This window comes from Cornus florida, unplaced genomic scaffold (genome assembly GCF_030987335.1).
Source record: "Cornus florida cultivar Cherokee Brave unplaced genomic scaffold, ASM3098733v1 CherokeeBrave_3.0.0_Hap2_Chr08, whole genome shotgun sequence".
Classification (NCBI taxonomy): Eukaryota; Viridiplantae; Streptophyta; class Magnoliopsida; order Cornales; family Cornaceae; genus Cornus; species Cornus florida.
In genome coordinates, this window is record NW_026775578.1 from 66,070,478 (window position 1) to 66,089,832 (window position 19,355).

At 36.8% G+C, this 19,355-nt stretch overlaps 1 protein-coding gene and 1 long non-coding RNA gene across 3 annotated transcripts; both read left to right on the forward strand.

Annotated features, from left to right (window-relative positions):
- The first annotated feature begins 1,525 nt into the window (after positions 1 to 1,525).
- Positions 1,526 to 5,764, forward strand: LOC132271920 (uncharacterized). The gene is made up of 2 exons (XM_059773427.1): positions 1,526 to 2,756; positions 5,521 to 5,764. The coding sequence occupies exon 1, from the start codon at positions 1,526 to 1,528 to the stop codon at positions 2,087 to 2,089; it is 564 nt and encodes a 187-aa protein (XP_059629410.1). The 3' UTR covers positions 2,090 to 2,756; positions 5,521 to 5,764.
- A 937-nt stretch (positions 5,765 to 6,701) lies between these two features.
- Positions 6,702 to 13,855, forward strand: LOC132271923 (uncharacterized). 2 transcript variants are annotated; one of them, XR_009469883.1, is made up of 7 exons: positions 6,702 to 7,581; positions 7,669 to 7,915; positions 9,828 to 10,022; positions 10,140 to 10,232; positions 10,305 to 10,454; positions 12,911 to 12,982; positions 13,183 to 13,855. It is a non-coding gene; the product is annotated as an uncharacterized LOC132271923 (long non-coding RNA). The 2 variants fall into 2 exon arrangements; XR_009469882.1 differs by lacking the exon at positions 12,911 to 12,982 and having other exon boundaries at positions 6,703 to 7,581; positions 13,183 to 13,854.
- Positions 13,856 to 19,355: the final 5,500 nt, after the last annotated feature.

Genomic DNA, 19,355 nt, shown 5'->3' on the forward strand with positions numbered 1-19,355 from the left:
TAGCCACTGTTGGGGGAATGTACTTTGTTGATGTTTACTCTAAATGTCTGTAATATCAACTGTTAAGTGTTGAATGATAATTTGAAATAATTTTATCATTATACCTAATTGAATGAAACAACCTAAACTGAGTAGGTTTGTGTATATACAGTGACTATGGTTCTTAATGCTTACATTATACCTGTTAGTATCAGTGTTGGATATAAAAACTGAATCTGTTTATGTATATAGCTGATTCTGTTTATTGATGCTTACACTATACTTGTTAGTATCAGTAATGGGAATATGGATTTAGCTGATGTTTGCTTTAATTGTTGATATTATCAACTGCTGGATGATTGGATAGTATACACCGGTATGGGACGGTGGTATACTAGGGACGGTTTGGTTTCAAAATACCAAAACCTACCTACTCTGGATTAAGAATTGGATTAACTAAAAGTTAAGTCCTATTGATTATAGTGTCATGGCAACAACTAGTTGAGCGGCACTACTAGGATTCAGGATGGATTTTAAATATATTGTTATGGTACCTCGAAACGAGCTTGAGTCTCAGGATCGACGGTTAGGGAGCGTATATGCATTGGGATGCATAGCTGGATACGATGGTTAGAGGTGCACCTTATTTAGGTATAGGTACATATGCCCACTTCGTGTGCGTTTTAGCATGTTACCTCTATTCAGGTTGAGACCGGCCTGTAGTCCAGTGAGAGTCCTTTAGTGTGACTGTATATATATTTACGGACTATTAGCTATTGTTGAATTATTGAGGATGTACATGCGTATCGGGCCTCTGTTTGGATTGTAGTAGTATAGAACTTGCGCGTGGGCCTGACCCACTTCTATTTTTCAGATACACGAAAGTTCCAAATTTAGACGTGTTCGTGCTGAGCAGAGGTCTCTATTCACTCTTCCGACAACGTAGGATTCTCTCCATAGCTTTATTTCTGGATGTTTATTATAGTTGTTTTATCTTCCGTTTGGATGTTTAATAGCGGTCCACTAGAGATGGATTCCCGAGTTGTAAACTGAAGGAGTTTTGGAGTTTGGGTTATCAGATTCTAAGTATTTAATTATAAAGGATTTTACTTTTAGTTTCTTCCAGCTTAAACTTTAATTTTTTCTTAAATTCATTTTTGTCATCTGTGTTCGTATTACATATTAATTGTTTGATATTCCCTCGGGTTTGGGCCTGGGCCTGATCAACCCGTGTCTCGGATCCGAGTGGTATCACAGTTGGTATCAGAGCACTCCAGGTTCAAGTGTCTCTAGTATGTTTTCGTATTAAGTCTTCCGCGTAGCGTTCTTTTGAATAGAGCTTAAGTTAGGATTCATTGTATTCCTTATAGTTCGTATAGAAATGGTACTGATGTCTGTCTTTTCGTGTTAACAGATGGTTAACGCTAGAAATGGACAGAACATGCAAGGAACTAGGAAGGAAAGGAGAGCGGCACATAGGCAACAATATCTCCTACGGCGTCAGCAAATGGAGGGTGAGTAGAAAAGGCTTGGGTTTCAAAATGACATGGATCAGTTTCAGGAGGAACAGAAAAATGTTCAACAGACTCTGGACCAAGTCAGAGATCCAGAGATTCCTCCTTACCTCAATGACCTCGTTGCTCGGGCTATAGAGGTTGGGGTAACAGCTGCACTTCGGAATCAACCACCGGTTCAGCAGGCACCTATACCAACACCGGTTGTTCAGACTAATACTTGGGAGACGGCTAAGAGTTCTTTCTCAAAGGGGAGTCCACCTGTGTTCTCAGGCTCCACCGATGCGAAAGCTGTTCACCAGTGGAAACGGGACATTGAGCGTCATCTTCGCTTGGTTCAGTGCACGGAGGTTCAGAAGCAGATGCTTGCTACCTTCAAGCTGGTTGGGGATGCACTACAGTGGTGGGAGTCAGTTATCACTGTAGAGGAGAGGATGACATTGAGTTATGATCAGTTCAGTACTCGCTTTGATGAGAAATATTTTCCCTATGCAGTCAGGGCAGCTATGAAGACCGAGTTTCTTATTCTGCAACAGGGAAACATGACAGTGGCAGAGTATGAGCAGCAGTTCACTTGCTTATCTTTGTTTGCATAGGAGGAGGTGAATACGGAAGAGAAGAAGCGCAACAGTTTTGTGAAGGGACTGATGTGGTAGATCAAGAGAGCTATTATAGGCAATCCAGCCTATACTACATATGCTCAGGTGGTGGACGCTACTTTGCAGCAGTATCAGTTGACTATGGACATCAGACAGGCCAAGGGTGAGAAACGGGGTGATAAAGACTCTGCTAATCAGTCAGCTGAGAGGGAAAATGGAAATAGTTATCGACAGAATGACAAGGGCAAGTTCCAAGGACAACAGCCTTGGAAGAAACACAAGGGTGGTACAGATGATAACAAGGATGTGGCACCTATTCAGGGGCAGCCGAATAGGGGACCGCAGACAGGACAAGGTCAGCCACAGGCTAACAGACAGAGGAGGCCATTTGGTACTTTCCAGGGTAGTTGCTACACTTGTGGAGAGTATGGTTATATCTCCAGGCAGTGTCCTAAAGCAGGACAGGAACAGGGGCCGCATGTGCAGCAGGGGCAGAGGGCGCCAGTACCTTTACTCGCTCCACAGGTACCCCGGATTCAAGGACAGAGTTATCCGACTTTACCGGCACCGCCGCAGCCTCAGGGACAGGCACCGCAGCAGTTGCACTATGGCAGGGTGTACAACCCCATGCCACAGGATATGTAGGCAGCTCAGGCTATTGAGGGTAAGTTTCCTATTCATGATTACTAGGACGTCTTTTGTGGAGTGCCACACACTCGTTATATTTCGGTCTTTATTTTTTATTTTTTTATTTTTTTATCTGGGATGAGGACGAGGGTATTAGTATATCGAAGTTGGGGAATTTGAGTTGCAGCCGGATGCAACTTATTTAGAGCCACCGTGTCGTATTGTCGACCGACGAGATCAGATTCTTCGTAATAAGGTTATTCCTTTGGTTCGTGTTCAGTGGAGTTATCACAATGAGGCTGAGTCTACTTGGGAACGGGAGGATGTCATTCGCTCGCAATTTCCTGAAATTTTGGAAGAAGGTAAAAGCGAATTCCGAGGACGGAATTCCTTTTGTCGGGGGGGGAAGAATGTAATTCCCCTAATTTTCAAAAGGATAGTCTCGGTATTTTGTTTAATTGTTTTCTGTTCATTAATTGTTTTATTTAAGTTTTAATTGACTTTTTAATTAGTCCTGGTATTTCATTAATTGTTTAATTGCATTTTTTTTAATTTATTTAATTGGTTATTTATTTGTGTGTTTGGTTGCATAGATTATGTGATTGTTTAATGGTTATTTAAACTGGATTTTTGTTTTACTTTAATTGATTAATTGGTTAATTATTTTCTTTTAGTTGATTAATTGTTTTGATTTCATTGGTTTGTTTGTAGTTAATTATTTAATTGCTTTAGTTGAGTTATTTTAATTAAATTTATTTAGTTTTAATGTGACTATATGGTTCGTTGCATATATAGTATACACATAAGTAACCGACATAGTTTTAACCTAGTTTTCTTTATGGGCTGAGTAGGTTATGTTTAGGGTTTAATTGAACCTAAGGTTAGTGGCCTATAAATATTCAAGTAATATTCTAACTAGGGTTTCAGAAAACTGTTACGATATAGTAAGGGCTGAGGGACTTGGAGAAGGCTGGGAAGGAGAATAGAGAGCAAACAAAGAAAGTTTCGACGGCAAATTGAGGCGAACGTCGGCGTAAGGCAAGTTCTATCCTTACTCTCTCCCTTAGGTTTCGTGTTCTTTACATTCTTAAACAGTTCTAGGACTAACTAAATCAACTAAACACATGCTCTGTTCGTGCTTAAACTGAAACTTATCAGTATGTGTTGTATGCTTAAAAATTATGTTAAAACGTGATTTTTAATTGCATAATTCTTTGTTTAAATCCATGTTAATGATGTATTAAGGGCTTAAACACAGACTAGGAACATACTGGGGTTTGGTTTAAACTTCTGGGAACCATAACGGTGAGTTACAGAAGGTGCAGAGTACGTCGGAGGAAGAAAAGATGAGGCAGAGAGGGAGAGAGCCGGCTCTCCCTTGGAGAGAGCCGGCTCCTTTATGATAGGAGGTGGCTCCTAAGGTGTGGGAGCCGGCTCCAAGGGCAAAAGAGCCGGCTCCACAATTTTAGAGCAGGCTCTTTGCTCCATTTTTCTTTTATTTTCATTTTCTGTACGTTTTTGCATGCAGTGTATGAATTTTGGAGATTTCAGATGAGGTTTAGGTTTGTATGTGGGAAGTTTTTATAAAGCCTATAGTTGTATTAAGGCTCGAAGAGTCATGTTAAGAAACTAATTACTTATGGTAGCTTGGACAGTATATGGTTTAGACAAATGAATACACAGATTGTTAGAGTTGGAAGATTTAAATTGTTTAATCCTTTTCTTAACAAATTTTCCTGTGACGGATAATATAATTGAGGCTTGTATCACAATACACTATGATCAGGTATTTCAATTATGCTATCTGGGGATGGGTTGATGTTTAATGGAACTATGGTTTAACTTTAACAATTTATTTAATTAAGGAGCAATATGAACTAAGTATGTTTATGTATACAGTTTATCATGCTTATTATAGATTAGTGGATGATTATATGATTATTGTTAGTAGCCACTGTTGGGGGAATGGACTTTGTTGTTGTTTACTCTAAATGTCTGTAATATCAACTGTTAAGTGTTGAATGATAATTTGAAATAATTTTATCATTATACCTAATTGAATGAAACAACCTAAACTGAGTAGGTTTGTGTATATACAGTGACTATGTTTCTTGATGCTTACATTATGCCTGTTAGTATCAGTGTTGGATATAAAAACTGAATCTGTTTATGTATATAGCTGATTCTGTTTATTGATGTTTACACTATGCTTGTTAGTATCAGTAATGGGAATATGGATTTAGCTGATGTTTGCTTTAATTGTTGATATTATCAACTGCTGGATGATTGGATAGTATACACCGATATAGGACGGTGGTATACTAGGGACGGTTTGGTTTCAAAATATCAAAACCTACCTACTCTGGATTAAGAATTGGATTAACTAAAAGTTAAGTCCTATTGATTATAGTGTCATGGCAACAACTAGTTGAGCGGCACTACTAGGATTCAGGATGGATTTTAAATATATTGTTATGGTACCTCGAAATGAGCTTGAGTCTCAGGATCGACGGTAAGGGAACGTATATGCATTGGGATGCATAGCTGGATACGATGGTTAGAGGTGTACCCTGTTTAGGTATAGGTACATATGCCCACTTCGTGTGCGTTTTAGCATGTTACCTCTATTCAGGTTGAGACCGGCCTGTAGTCCAGTGAGAGTCCTTTAGTGTGACTATATATATATTTACCGACTATTAGCTATTGTTGAATTGTTTAGGATGTACATGCGTATTGGGCCTCTGTTTGGATTGTAGTAGTATAGAACTTACGCGTGGGCCTGACCCACTTCTATTTTTCAGGTACACGACAGTTCCAGACTTAAACGTGTTCGTGCTGAGCAGAGGTCTCTATTCATTCTTCCGATAACGTAGGATTCTCTCCATAGCTTTATTTCTGGATGTTTATTACAGTTGTTTTATCTTCCGTTTGGATGTTTAATAGGGGTCCACTAGAGATGGATTCCCGAGTTGTAAACTGAAGGAGTTTTGGGGTTTGGGTTATCAGATTCTAAGTATTTAATTATAAAGGATTTTACTTTTAGTTTCTTCCAGCTTAAACTTTATTTTTTTCTTAAATTCATTTTTGTCATCTGTGTTCGTATTACATATTAATTGTTTGATATTCCCTCGGGTTTGGGCCTGGGCCTGATCAACCCGTGTCTCGGATCCGAGGGGTAGCACAATTACCACCCCTGAACCTGTTTCACATCTATAGTTCTCACCTTTGTGTTCTATGATCCCCCAAAACCCAAAATGAATCTCAATAGGGAGTTGTTGGGACCTTTATTAGGGATTTTTTTGTGTTACCCAAGTGCAATAACTTTTATCTACATCACTATTCTCTCTTTAATGAACCTAAACTCTAATTTATGAATCAGGCAAGTAGCCTCATACAGTTATAACCAAATGTTCAAATTGATTAAAATTTATTCATAATCTATCTAATACATCATTAATTGCTTAAGTTTGATTGATTTACTATTGATTAAAAAACTTCACGGCTATAGTAACTGATTTGAAGCATACTTTGGCTGATATTTCTGATTCCATTAGATTTTTGTTACATTACCTGATACCACAATTTAAAAGTATACTTATTTTATCCTTTTTTACCTTTGTTTTGTAATTATTTTTACATATTCATACCATTTGTATGCACTTAATGGGTTATGCAATGTTCTTCATTGATGAGTGAAACTTATCTTAAATTTTATTTGGTAAGCTAGCTCAGCAAAATATTTGTGTTCCTTCCCACTATGTCCAGAAAATAGGGAATTATATACAAACAGAGTAGCCTAAAATGCTGGTGGTCCATGGACAAGTTTGCTAATTGCAAGGATCAAGCAAAACACAGCAGAGTGATGGCATCTTGCCACATATTTTCTTGTTTTTATTCTTATAACCAGGGTGTCCAGGGCAAAGCCCCGACTAATCCACCGGCGCATGTCCCCTAAGGAATTGTTTGCACCCTGATACTTGATGATGCTTCACATATATTTTCTTGTTATCTGTTTTGATATCCTAACAATCTCAAACGATTGGTATCCTAATTAGAGGAATCTAATCACATTGGCTTACTATAATGTTTTTAGGAAGTGGTACAAGCAGTTTAATGGTCAGAAGCAATATAAAGGGCCACCAAAACAGTTGACAGGTGATGATATTCTGGAACAACTTAACCGCATACCTGAGGTTAGTTTCGAAAAGGGACCAAATAACAAGAAGTGAACTCATGAAAAATTTGAACTTAACTGGACAAAGAAGATGATGATGGAGATGACATTCAATATAGTTTAGATGAGGAACCAAAATTGTTGTCCGATGATGATACTGATTTGGATGACATATGAAGCTTTGTATTGTTGAGCCTGTTCTGTATTTTTTTGGAATCATGATTAGTACATTTTGTGAACTTTATCTAGAATTGAGTTCCTTCTCTTTTTCAATATATTTACCTTTTAGTATCTGTTGAGTGCTGGAAATTAATTAAGTTCATTTGGTTGTGTGCTTCATTACTTTTCTGATTTATTTAAACTAATCTTAGATCACTTGATTTATTTTCTGTTTATGTTTTGAAGTAACCAATATCAAATGATGACTCATAATGTATTCCGCATATGCTTGTTTATTTTTATTTAATATTACTATATCAGCTTTTAAACAGAATTATGGACACTTCTGAGGCACTAATGCGTAGAATATTATGGTCCAACATAGCTCAAACTCGAATTGAGATACCATCTACAAGTTCAGCTGCCACACAACCAAGTGGAGAAGCTGATGGTAGTAACTCAATAAGTCAACAACCTATTATGGAAGGTGCTGGTAATACTTTGCAGACGAGGCCACAACCAAGTGGAGGTGATAATTATGCTTCATCATTAATTAACTACAAGCATTTTTGTAGAATGACTATGTTTTAATTTAGTTGATAATTTTTTTTTCCAGCCCAGTACGAAAACGGCGTGGAAAAGCAAAGAATATAGCCCTACACAAAGCTAAGGAACTCTATGGAAAGGATGTTCCAATTTTGGTAAAGTTTGGGACGGATTATATTAAACCTGTTGGCAAAAATCAGAATTTATGGACGGCTAAGGTTGGCATGCATGCGAGGGATAAAGAAGCGCTATTGAAATATAAAACATGGAGGGAAATTCCAAATTATGAGAGACAAGTCTGCTATGACCATTTCAAGGTAATGAGTTCTTTTTTTTTTCTATATCATAAGGGTACTATATTGATCGGTTGATCAACTATACATCAACCTTCGCAATAGCACGAATCATTGTAAAATAGGGCTATTGGTCGGGTAAGTCGAACCACTAGGACTGCGCTAATCTATGGCAACCTAAGTGTCTAGAGTCATTTTAGAGTGATAAGGTGTAATAAAGAGTTGTTGATTGGTTTGTCACTAAGCTAGAAATGTAAAGATGCATAAAATAATAAATGGAAGGAGATTAAAAGGAGTGAAACTTAGGTGGAGAGGACTAGGGAAATGAATCCACCACACACCTCATAAACATGCTAGCTTGCAATTAACTTGGGGAGCTACTTATGTAAATGACCATGATATATAGAGATGCATGATAACTACACTATCTTCAAGAAGTTCATACAATCAAGAGCTAAGTATAAACCATCTAAGTATAATCCCCTAGGAATGGCCTATCAAATCCCTTACTTTGTATGGTAAATGCACATGTAATCAAAGACTAAGTATAATCCATCCACGGTTGGTATGAACCATCTACTTAATTACATTAAACTAGGGGTGTAGTATGATTCATCGTTCCTAGGAATGGACTATCAAAACCTTCACAAGACATGCCAAGAAAACCATTTCATAATCTCATCTCCATTCCCACTATGAAGATGCAAGCTATAAAATCATGAGAGAATATAACCTAAAACAAGATGATAAAACTCAACATAATCATTAATAGAAATTAAGATCCATTACAACATGTGTAGAGCTCTAGATTATGAAAAATACCACATACATACTTCATTCCCCAAATTAAGAACAAAACTAGAGTATGCTTACAAGGGAGGCTTCATCACCTCCCTAGAAGAAGAGTTAGTTACCCATTGGAGCCTTAGAATGAAGAAGAAGCTTGAACTCCATCTCCAATTTTCGAGCTCCCCTTTGTTAGCTTGAAGAACTCCTTTCTTTTCTCTCCTCTCTCTCCTCTTATCTTCTAAAAATGAATGATAGGATGCATGTGGCCCTTAGTTGCCTTATAACTTTCAACCAAGCTCTCTCTCTCTCCTCCAAAGACATTCCCAACCACTCCATAAAGAAGGAGGGTGGAAATGTGGAAACCATTGCATAAGTGGGCTGAAGAGGGGTTCATTTCCGAGCTGCAATCTGGCTGATTTTCGAGCACTCGAAGAGTGGTCTCGAGCACTCTAAATTAGTGTAATGTGCAACATGCTCTTCTTGCTCAGCACTGACCTACTTTGGTAAAACTGCTATAACTTTGTGCCCTGAACTCCGAATGATGATCTGTTTAAAGATTTGGAGAGCTGATTCAGTGCTTTAAAAACTTCATGTTTTGATGAAGACCCAATTCTCAAGTCTGGTTGGTCGAAAATGGGGAGAAAGGCAGTACTTCAGTGCTGCCAGGCAGTTCTGCGCACCTCTGTTAAGAAGATCATAACTCTCTGTTCTGAACTCCGAATGACGAACCGCTTGAAGATTTGGAAAGCTGATTCAGAGCTCTAAATCTTTCATGTTATGATGGAAGTCCAGTTCTTGAGTTTGCTAGGTCGAAAATGGCGACAAAAGTCAGGTTCTACCGCTGCCAGAATTTCAGAATTGGCACCCTTTTTGTTCATAATTCCACAAGGCATCATTTTTGCTTCCTTTTTGCACTTTAACCTGAAAATGCACAAAAACATGCAAATGGAGTTAATCTACATAAAATAATCAATTAATGGACTTTGTTAATGTAATTTAGGGCGCCTGAATATACAGTATTCAACGCTTATCATATATCATTTTTAATACTTTTTTGTTGACTTGTTTATTTTTCATATTTTTCAGTGCTATTTGTTGTGTGAATTATTGGGCTCTTTGTAACTTAAATTAAATGTTCATTATAAAGGTGACCTTTGGAGTGGATGCACATGACAATGAAACTGATTTCAAGCGAGTAACTAAAGAAATGTCTGAACGTTTGAGGAAATATAGATATAAATTGAAGAATCATTTTGGCAAGCATCTTCCAATTGAGAATGCACGCTTTGATATTGATGTTTGGGGAAAAATGTGCGATTGGTGGACATCACCAGAATTTCAAGTTCGGATTTTTAACCACCTGCTTTAAATTATTTACTTGAAATCATTGATTATAATACATTGATTGACTAGCTATTTAGATTTCTTAACTTGCATTATTGTTTGAATTGCTGTGTAGAAAATAAGTGACAGAAATAAAGTCAACCGTTCAAAGAATGATACTCCACATGTTTCTGGATCGATGTCTTTTGCCAGACGCTATGATATTTATGTACGTAATATTTAAAATAATAATTATAAAATTTCAATTTATTATCCATCTAAATCATATTTTGTGTTGCAGCTGAAATAAAGTCAAGAAAGGCAAGAAAGGCAAAACGAAGAAGATAAGGAAGTTGAAAGTCCCGAGGAAGGTCCTGCTATTCGCTTGTACAAGGACACGCATTTTAGGGAAGAAACTGGATGAGTAAACGAGAGAGCTAAGCAGAACTACGTAAGTTTTTTTTTTCCCATTTTACTTTCTTTTTATTGTTCTTAATGTGTTATTATTTCCATCTTGTTTGATAATAAGATTATGTGTGTATGTGTAGTAAATTAGTTACAATATTAGTATGCTTAGAAGAGGAGGATGTTTGGAAGAAGTTGGTGATGAGTTGTGTTTATATATATGTGGGCAAGGAAAATAAAATGTATACGGAGGCACTAGGCAGGGGTAAAAAAACATTAATTTTACATGGGCTATATTGCTAGCACAAAATATTTGTATAATACAATGTAACTGGAACATTTGGTTGTTGAGATATCACCATAGGGCATAGTGACCAAAATAAAGTAGATATGACTCATCAATACTTGAATTCTAACAATGCTAGTTATCTTTCATAACATAAGTGAAGGTAAAGCAACTAGGCTCACTCATGGTGAGAGTTTTGTCCACTCTGTTTGAGCTCTGGTGTATATATTTTAAATCATTTACTACTTTTATACCCCTCTTTACAATGAACTCCGTCACCTAGACTTATTGGATTTCACAAACCCCTCTTTACAATGATTGTAGATATACAAGTTTGAGTACAATAAATGACATCCCTCAGTGGATGAATACACAAGTATAAAGGAATACAAGTTTGAGTACAATAAATGATATCACAAACCCCTCTTTATATCTCTCTCAGATATATAACCATTTTAGCATTTAATGCTCGGGTATGTGGTTGTTGGATCTGTCAGATTTTGAATTTTTTTGTATTTGCAGTTGGCCACAATAGAGTTTTAGATGGCTACTCCTAGATCCACTTTTTCCACAACTTGTTTTAGAAGGTCAAATCTTCATTTGTAGCAGGCTACTTAGAGTTCAGTTCATATTTTACATATATATACTGGTTTTTGCAAAGTAGATGGCTACAAAACCATTTATAGATGGCTAAACTTATGATTCAGAATGATGAATTTCAGTTTTAGACGGCTTGATAATGATCTTTATAATTTGATATTGAAACAAGCCGTTTTTACCATTATTGCAACTCTTTTAACATGACATTAGTCCAAATGGTATAAATTCTTCCTCCCAAAGTGAAGGTGAGGGTTTGAGCCCATAATGGACATTCATGAGTGAGCATTTACCTAACTAGAAAAAGAAAAGAAAAAACAAAGTGACGACTTCACTGTTGTTCAGCCTAAGATGCTATATGCAATTTTTGTTTTGGAAGTAAAAAAAGCAACTGACATATATGGGATACGGACTCGGGCCATTTGGCCACAAACACCAACACTCGTTATCATACCACACCCAATGCTATATGCAATTGATGAAGGTGGTGTCTACTAAGCTAGTAACTGAAGTCAGGTCCAGCCTTCAGTTGGGAAGATTTAAGGGACAACAAAGGGCTTGATAGTTAACAGGACTAGGTAGAATATATATCACTTTTTTGAATTATAATTATTTTTAGTAAATAAAAACAAAACTTTCTGAGTAATTTGAATAAATAAAAATAAAAGAAGAAAATAACACATCCAGTGGGATCTCTACGTCACAACATATTCAGAAACATTTAATATTACAACAAAGTTCTTCTTGCTGTCCCTGTAGACATGTTTATAGATATTCAAGCATAATAAATATCTTACCGAGCTTGCTGGAAGTACAAACTACATTCAGGGAAGGTGTTCACAAAAGTTGAAATGAGTTCTGGTGGCAATGATTGTCCTTGTACCAAAACTTGGTGGTATCTCTCTATTAATGACACCACAATGCTTTGCTGGTTGATCTCTTCCAAATGGCCTATATAACCCCATCATACAACAGAAGAAACAAAGGATTCAACAAAAAGTTACAAACACAAATTCAACGAGATAACAAGTAAATCATCATCCTACATGCCTTATATATTATACATTATACCTTATACCTTATACATTATACATGTTACAACAAGAAATGGTTTCTCATTTTGATTCCTAAATTATATCATTATCTTGTTTATATCCCCGGTGTAACTTCGGATAGTTATTGGCGTAGCAGCTGTCAAAACAACGAATATTTTAGAATCAATCAATTCCAAATTTAATCATGCTACTTATCAAAAGTTGAGATGTATGCAAATAGACATTAATCACGATGAAGGTGTGCCAATAAATTAGTATGAATAAAGCTTATACAGTGACTCCATATAAGTTAATTATATCCCAAAAATGATGAAACCATTAAATTGATCAGTTTGGGACAAGTTGATGAGCCTAAAATAACCTATCACTCATTGCATGGGTCCGAGTTCATTTCATTTGATTTGCTAGGTAAAAGGCTTCCAATGTTGATCCCAAATACTGAAAGTGCATAGGGTTAAAGATAGATCTTAGGCGTAGGCTTTGCTTATGTTCTTGTCTGTCCCAATTATACCAGTGTACTGATCCTTACTTACCATAATCTTTGTTGATGCTCCTTGTGCGCAGCCTGCGCGATAGGAAAGTTTTTTATAGATGAGAAGAGCAGAAGTGAATAAGTCAGTGATGTCCTATATATAAGTAAGATCCTTTTTTGACTTTCACTTAAAGAGCTTTAGCTAGCTTTTTTTCTTCCAAAAATGGAAGTGAAGAACAAATCTCTCACTCATTCCTATTCTTTATATACATACATAAAAAAAAAAATTCATCGTGACTTATTTTATAGTTAATTTTTTTTATTAAGCTACTGATGTTTAACATTACATTAATCTTAATTTCAGGATGAAATGAAACAGAAGTTTTCACAAGTTTTTCACAATTCTGATGGTACCAGTCATATCATAAATGATGTTGAGATAGTGGAAAACCAATTAGGTATCAGAAAGGGATATCGTCGTGGGTTCGGAAATGGTTTTGTAGCTCCAAGCCATCAACGTGCATCCTCATCTTTTGAAGCGGCTTCCAGAAAAAGGGTAAAAAATGTTGAAGAAGATAATGCACAACTTAGGGAGAAAGTTACAAATTTGGAGGAGAAGTTGGATACATTTCAGCACCTCCTTGAGCAGCAACACACCTCCTTCAGCAGCAACAACAATAGCAACAGCAGCTCCAGCAGCTCCTTGAGCAGCAACAACAGAGCCAACAGCCGCCACCACGATTCCACCAACAGCAACATGCCCTACCAAGCTGGTATCAGCAGCCACCAACATGGTGGCAATTTCAACACCACCCACTAGCACCACCACAACAATCACCTGAATGAACTATAAAGATAATTATTTTAGTAGATATATTTTGGAGCTTTTTGATGGCTAGCTAGCTGATTTCTAACTATTTTGGTAGTATATTTTTTGCCTGCATTTTCATGATTGCATTCAGTTTAAAATGATGTTTTAATTTATATCAGATGTTTAATTTATAACAGATGTTTGAGACATATTCCATGCACCGTATTGTGGTGATAATCTATTTTTTGCTTTCTAAAATGATATTGTGGATGAATGTACATTTTAGTTTTCATGTTTTAATATATAAGGTGGATGTGGTGTATTTTTAGAAAAAAAATCCAGTAGAGCAGATGAATGTACATTTTAGTTTTCATGTTTTGATATATAAGGTGGATGTGGTGTATTTTTAGAAAACAAATCCAGTAGAGCAAAAATAATAATAATAATAATAATAATAATAATCAACTATTAGGGACAGTACGAAATGTGACTAATAAATATTGTATTAGGGACGGACAAGAAAACTATCCCAAATACATAAACTATTAGGGACAGTAAATACCGTCCCTAATAAGTCAAAGGGGGACGGTCTTATTTGGGTAGTAAGTCCGTCCCTAATAAATGAAAGTGGGACGGGCCTTTTCGGGACAGTAAGTTCGTCCCTAAAGGTTGATTTTTTTAGGGATGGACAATTTTTACCGTCCCTAAAAATTATTTGTGACACAACTATTAGGGACGGTCAAATTTGATCATTAGGGATGGTCTTAGGGTTTTTAGGGATAGATTTGGCTGTCACTAAAAACCTAATTTCTTGTAGTGATGGTTTGAACGATCACTGTGAGATCGATCTGAGTTTGGTCTGATCGATCGAATATTGCTGTTTTCCACCACTTTGCTTCTACTTTGCTCCTTTATTCCATTTAGCTTGAGATTGCTTCTTTTATACTCTAATTTGGCTGAATTGACTTATTTTGGGGATAAGTGCCTGAAAATGGTAAAAACATGAAATTAGTTTCAAATAGGAAAATAAGATAGATAAAGGTTCTAGAATACTCGAGCTTAAGGGGTTTAAATGCGCACTTTTTAGCGCTCATCACTTATCAACCTTTAAGGCCTCCATCTGCACTATTTTCGGCGTAAAGTGAGACAAGGAGGTAAACTCCGCTTCATACTCTGTAATGCTCACCATTTCCTAAATTAACATAACGAACCTCTTCCTTAACTCTTTTCTAACCGTCACTGGAAAATACTTGTCAAGAAATAATTCCTGAAAAGTCTCCTAGCCCATTCCCTCAATGACACGAGTACTAATGATCGATTTCCACCAAACACCCACTACACCCCTGAGCTGTGAAGTGGCAAGCCTAACCCTCGTGTTCCCATCTTCAATCTGTAACATCCCAAATGTCCTCAGAATTTGGTCCACCCACTGGATTGCCTCAAAGGAACTCGATTCACCCGAAAACAAGGGAAGGTTTGACTCCAGAAAGCCAGGCCAAACGATCCAAGCTCTATCCTTTGCAATATGTCTCGTCAACTCGTACTCATCATCCATCATGTCAACACTCTAAAATGACACAAAAGTGAGTGATTAATCACACCTATGAAATTAATTACTCAACTCACACACAATCACCACCATGATATCAAAACAGATAAAAGGGCTCCCACCATCGAGACCCCACAAAATGCATCCTTCTTATATAAGGAAGAAACCCTACAAGGCAAGAACGCATCTAAGGGTACTATAGACTCCAAGAGACAATAACCTATCATTAATCTCACCCGACCGAGCATGAACAATGCACGAAGTCAAACACGATAAAAAAAGATTTTCTAGTCACTAAGATCATATGCAAAACCTTATGATAAAATACTTTACTAAATTACACCTCCGATTGTCACTACAACCATTTTAAACATGTAGCATACATTTATTTGTACACGTAAGAATGCTAAGCACTTAGCATAAAGCATTATAACATGATCACATAAATGCATGAAACATAAGGCATGACAATATAAACAACATATAGATCATGCCAAGGCAGTTAAGGAACGCTGTTAAACACTTAAGCACATAAGCATATAACACTTCAAATTATGTTAAGTTATACAACGAAAACATGAAACACTTAAGCATATAAGTATAAAAATGCCAAGTAAACATGAAGTATGAAGAAAACTAAAAACCCATCGTCCATGGTGTTTGAACTCGGACGCTCTGATACCACTTGTAATGGCCTTAATTCCAAGCACCCGGAGCGTTAGCGAGTAACCTGAGGACATGACCCAATAATGAGTCCATAATACGGAAGTAAAAACAAAAGAAGTGGTTAATAGAGGTAAAAGACCCTCTAAGACAACAAGAAAATCAAATAAGAGGTCAAAAGACTCATTTCAAAGGCAAAAGCAGAAGTTAAAGACAAAACGGGCTAAATCCGTTAATCAAAGGTAAAGTAGTCATTTCACAAACAAGAAGAGAAATCCAACTCTAAACAAGTGAAATGAGGTCCATTCAGCCTAATCTAATCATTTTACAACATTCTAAGAGGTTCTAAGAACTTTGGTTATGAATCCCACAAAATACCCTTTCCCAGTTTAAGCAAAATCCGACACTGTTTCACTAAAACATGAATAACTTCCGCTATGATCTGAATCTGAGAATGGAATTGGTACCATTGGAAAGCTGACTAAAAATACTAAAAGATAAGATCAAGAATGACCCCATTTGGATTAGAAATGAAGGAGATATGGCCATCTGAAGTTGGCATGACAAGCTGTTCAAGAAAAACTGAAAAGGGAATGCATCAGGGAAGATCAGCAGGCCAATGACAAGAATCAGCCAGTCAAAACTTAATGTTCATCCAGCCGAACCCCAATGTTTAGCTGGCCAAAATGGCCTATAAAGAAGTAAACTCATTAGAATTGTTTATGAAAGGCTATCAGCCGACCGACAGAAGTTGTCAGCCGACCGATACACCAAAAAACATAAAAAATAGGTCTGATGTAGACATGAAAATTTGGCTCAGTCCAATTCTAATCCTATACATGCATCCCGAGCGTCCCAAAACTGATTGTAAAACATTCTAAAGTTTCATACAAGCATCCAAAACATGGAAAATCAATGGAAATGTGTAAAGCATGCTCAATTGCATAATTTAGCACAAAACATGGAAATTTTTTTAAAAAATAGCTCTAAGGCCTCAATTTTAGAGTTGTGTACTGTGTTACCATGGCTCACGGCCTTATTACATGTCAAATACAAAAAATCATGTTTCATACGTCCAAAACTATAAAATTTACATACTTAGCATACATTAAAAGTGTTTGGCCCTCGGCCTCATTTCATATAATTTAAAGTACATCAAGGAGCGTGTTTAGGTACATATTACACTCATAAGAGAGGAAGCAAGTCATACTTCTAACTACATTACACATTGTCGACTAAAAAAGGACATAAACCATGCTAACACTTGCATGTCAAAGGTATACAAAAGGTGTTTGAAATGTAAATACAAGTCGAACTATGGATGGTTCGCATCCGAGAAAGATGTCTCCTTGCCTGCAAAACATACAATTAACTAGGGGTGAATAATTTGAAATTACTCGTAGAATGATGCTCATGCGTATAACTTAGAGTTTTAAGAGTCTTTGCAAGTATAATATAAACGGCACAACATGTGGATCATGCTCCCTAATGTCTAATTTCAAGGGAAAACTAAGGGATCATCCTAAAGCTATCATTAAAACATTTTTGGAGCAATCCGCAACAAGAAACATATTCTAACAAGATCGGAACAACCAACGCAAAACAATAAATTATAATTACTTAACCGTATTAACTTGTAAACAAATGTGAAATCAAATCAAAGGAATATACTTGCAAGAACAACTATTACAAAACTAGTAGAACTGTGATGTTTCTGATTTTTCAGCATTTTCATTTTTCCAATAATTCGTGGAGACAAGGGTATTTTTGTCGTTTCGCATGTTGTGTTCGAGATTGTGGTTGGGTCCATTTGCATTGTGCATTTTAATTTATGTGGGTTGAGTAGTATTTTTATGTAGTGGTGCACTATATGAGTTGTGTGGTGTAGAAAATGGAAGATTAAATAAAAAGAAATTTCGGGGCCCACCACTATTTCAAAAGTGGTCTAGAGACCACTATTTTGCTTCACACTTTCTCTCTCCCCGTAAATCCCTCTTCTCTCTTAATTTCTCTTCCATTTTTCTTTTCTTTTTGAGACAACTTTGATCCTTCATTTCATCTTCATTACTTATCGGAATTGGGTGCCGTTTAAGCCAAAACGTCGAGCACATCGAGCTCTACGCATCCATACCTGAAATTCCAGATTTGGTGCCCTCCTTGGAGTTCGAATTTGAGGACCCATTTCAAGGGTTTTGTCCATTTTCAAGGTAGGGGCCCTTAATCCACTTCCTTCTTGTTCCATTGTGAGTTATCTCTCCTTTGTGTGATAAACATGCTTAATTTGAGAGTTAATTGTTTCAATGTTGTGTAATTGATGCCCAGAGAAATTCATGATTTTGATTATGATTTGTTCTATGTGAAAAGCATGTTGTGGTGATAGTTTTGTTGTGCTTAATGTGTTGATGACTCAATTGATGATGTTGAATATGATATATGTTTAGTTGTGAAGTAATTATGAAATGTAAAACTTCTACATGCCATAATATTGTAAGCTTGAGACACATATACATGTACATGCCATTGGGTTGCATGAAATGGGAGAAATCAGTTTTTGAAATGAAAACGGGAATTTTGGGAGAAGAGTTTTTGTGAAATGGTTTTGATAAACCCGGTCGCTGCGGGGTTACCAACGGGCCGGAGGTTAATATAGCCTAGAGGGGACTAGGGAATCGCCCTAGCGTGGTTGAGCTAGCTGGGCCCATAATGACGCCGCGGGGTTACCAAGGGTCAGGGACACTAGCCAATCCTCCTCTCGTGTCGCGGGAGGGTTACTAATGGGCGGGCTGTATTAACAGTTGGAAAGTATGGTTTTGAGAAATGAAAATGGGGAGTGACATATCATGCATTGCATTGCATTGTTTACACTTGGAATTGACATTGAAGTTGTTTTAACCCTACATTGCATGATCCCTATTTTCCATTGGCCTATGCTTTGATTGGATTCACAAGGACACAAGATGTGTGTCTTAACTGTCACTTACTGAGCATAAAGCTCACCCTACTATATATTATATTTTTTTCGGGTCTTGGAAAAGAACCGGCGGATGCTAATCCACCTCAAAATTGAAAGTTGTTAGAAGATGATTTTTGCTATCTTGTATTTAGCTATTTCATGTGTAATTAATAGTTTTGGGAATGTAATTAAGTTTGTGAATGATCTTTGAGAAAATGTAATTAAGTATTACTCACTCAAAATCAGTTTTGTGTATTCTAAGTAACGTGTTGTAAATTACGTTACCAACATGGTGGTTGTTATTACAATTTGATGTTGAAGCATATCTTATTTTGTACGTGAATGTAGTGGCAGGGTGGTTGATTACCAAGTGTTGGTGTAAGTGAGTTATCACTGGACAATGGGAAGTGGGAGTGCAATTTTCCCAGAACCGGTCGACATGTGGCCTCCCAAATGTCGACCGGTATCTTGGCAGAATGGTCATTATGGCATACGTCCCAAACCATTCAACCGGTATCCCAAACCAGTCAACCGGTATCCATTGTAACTTATGTTCAGAAC

What these genes read in the sequence shown, in the direction of transcription:
- LOC132271920 (XM_059773427.1), top strand. Translation starts at nt 1,526, where the DNA reads ATGGATCAGTTTCAGGAGGAACAGAAAAATGTTCAACAGACTCTGGAC.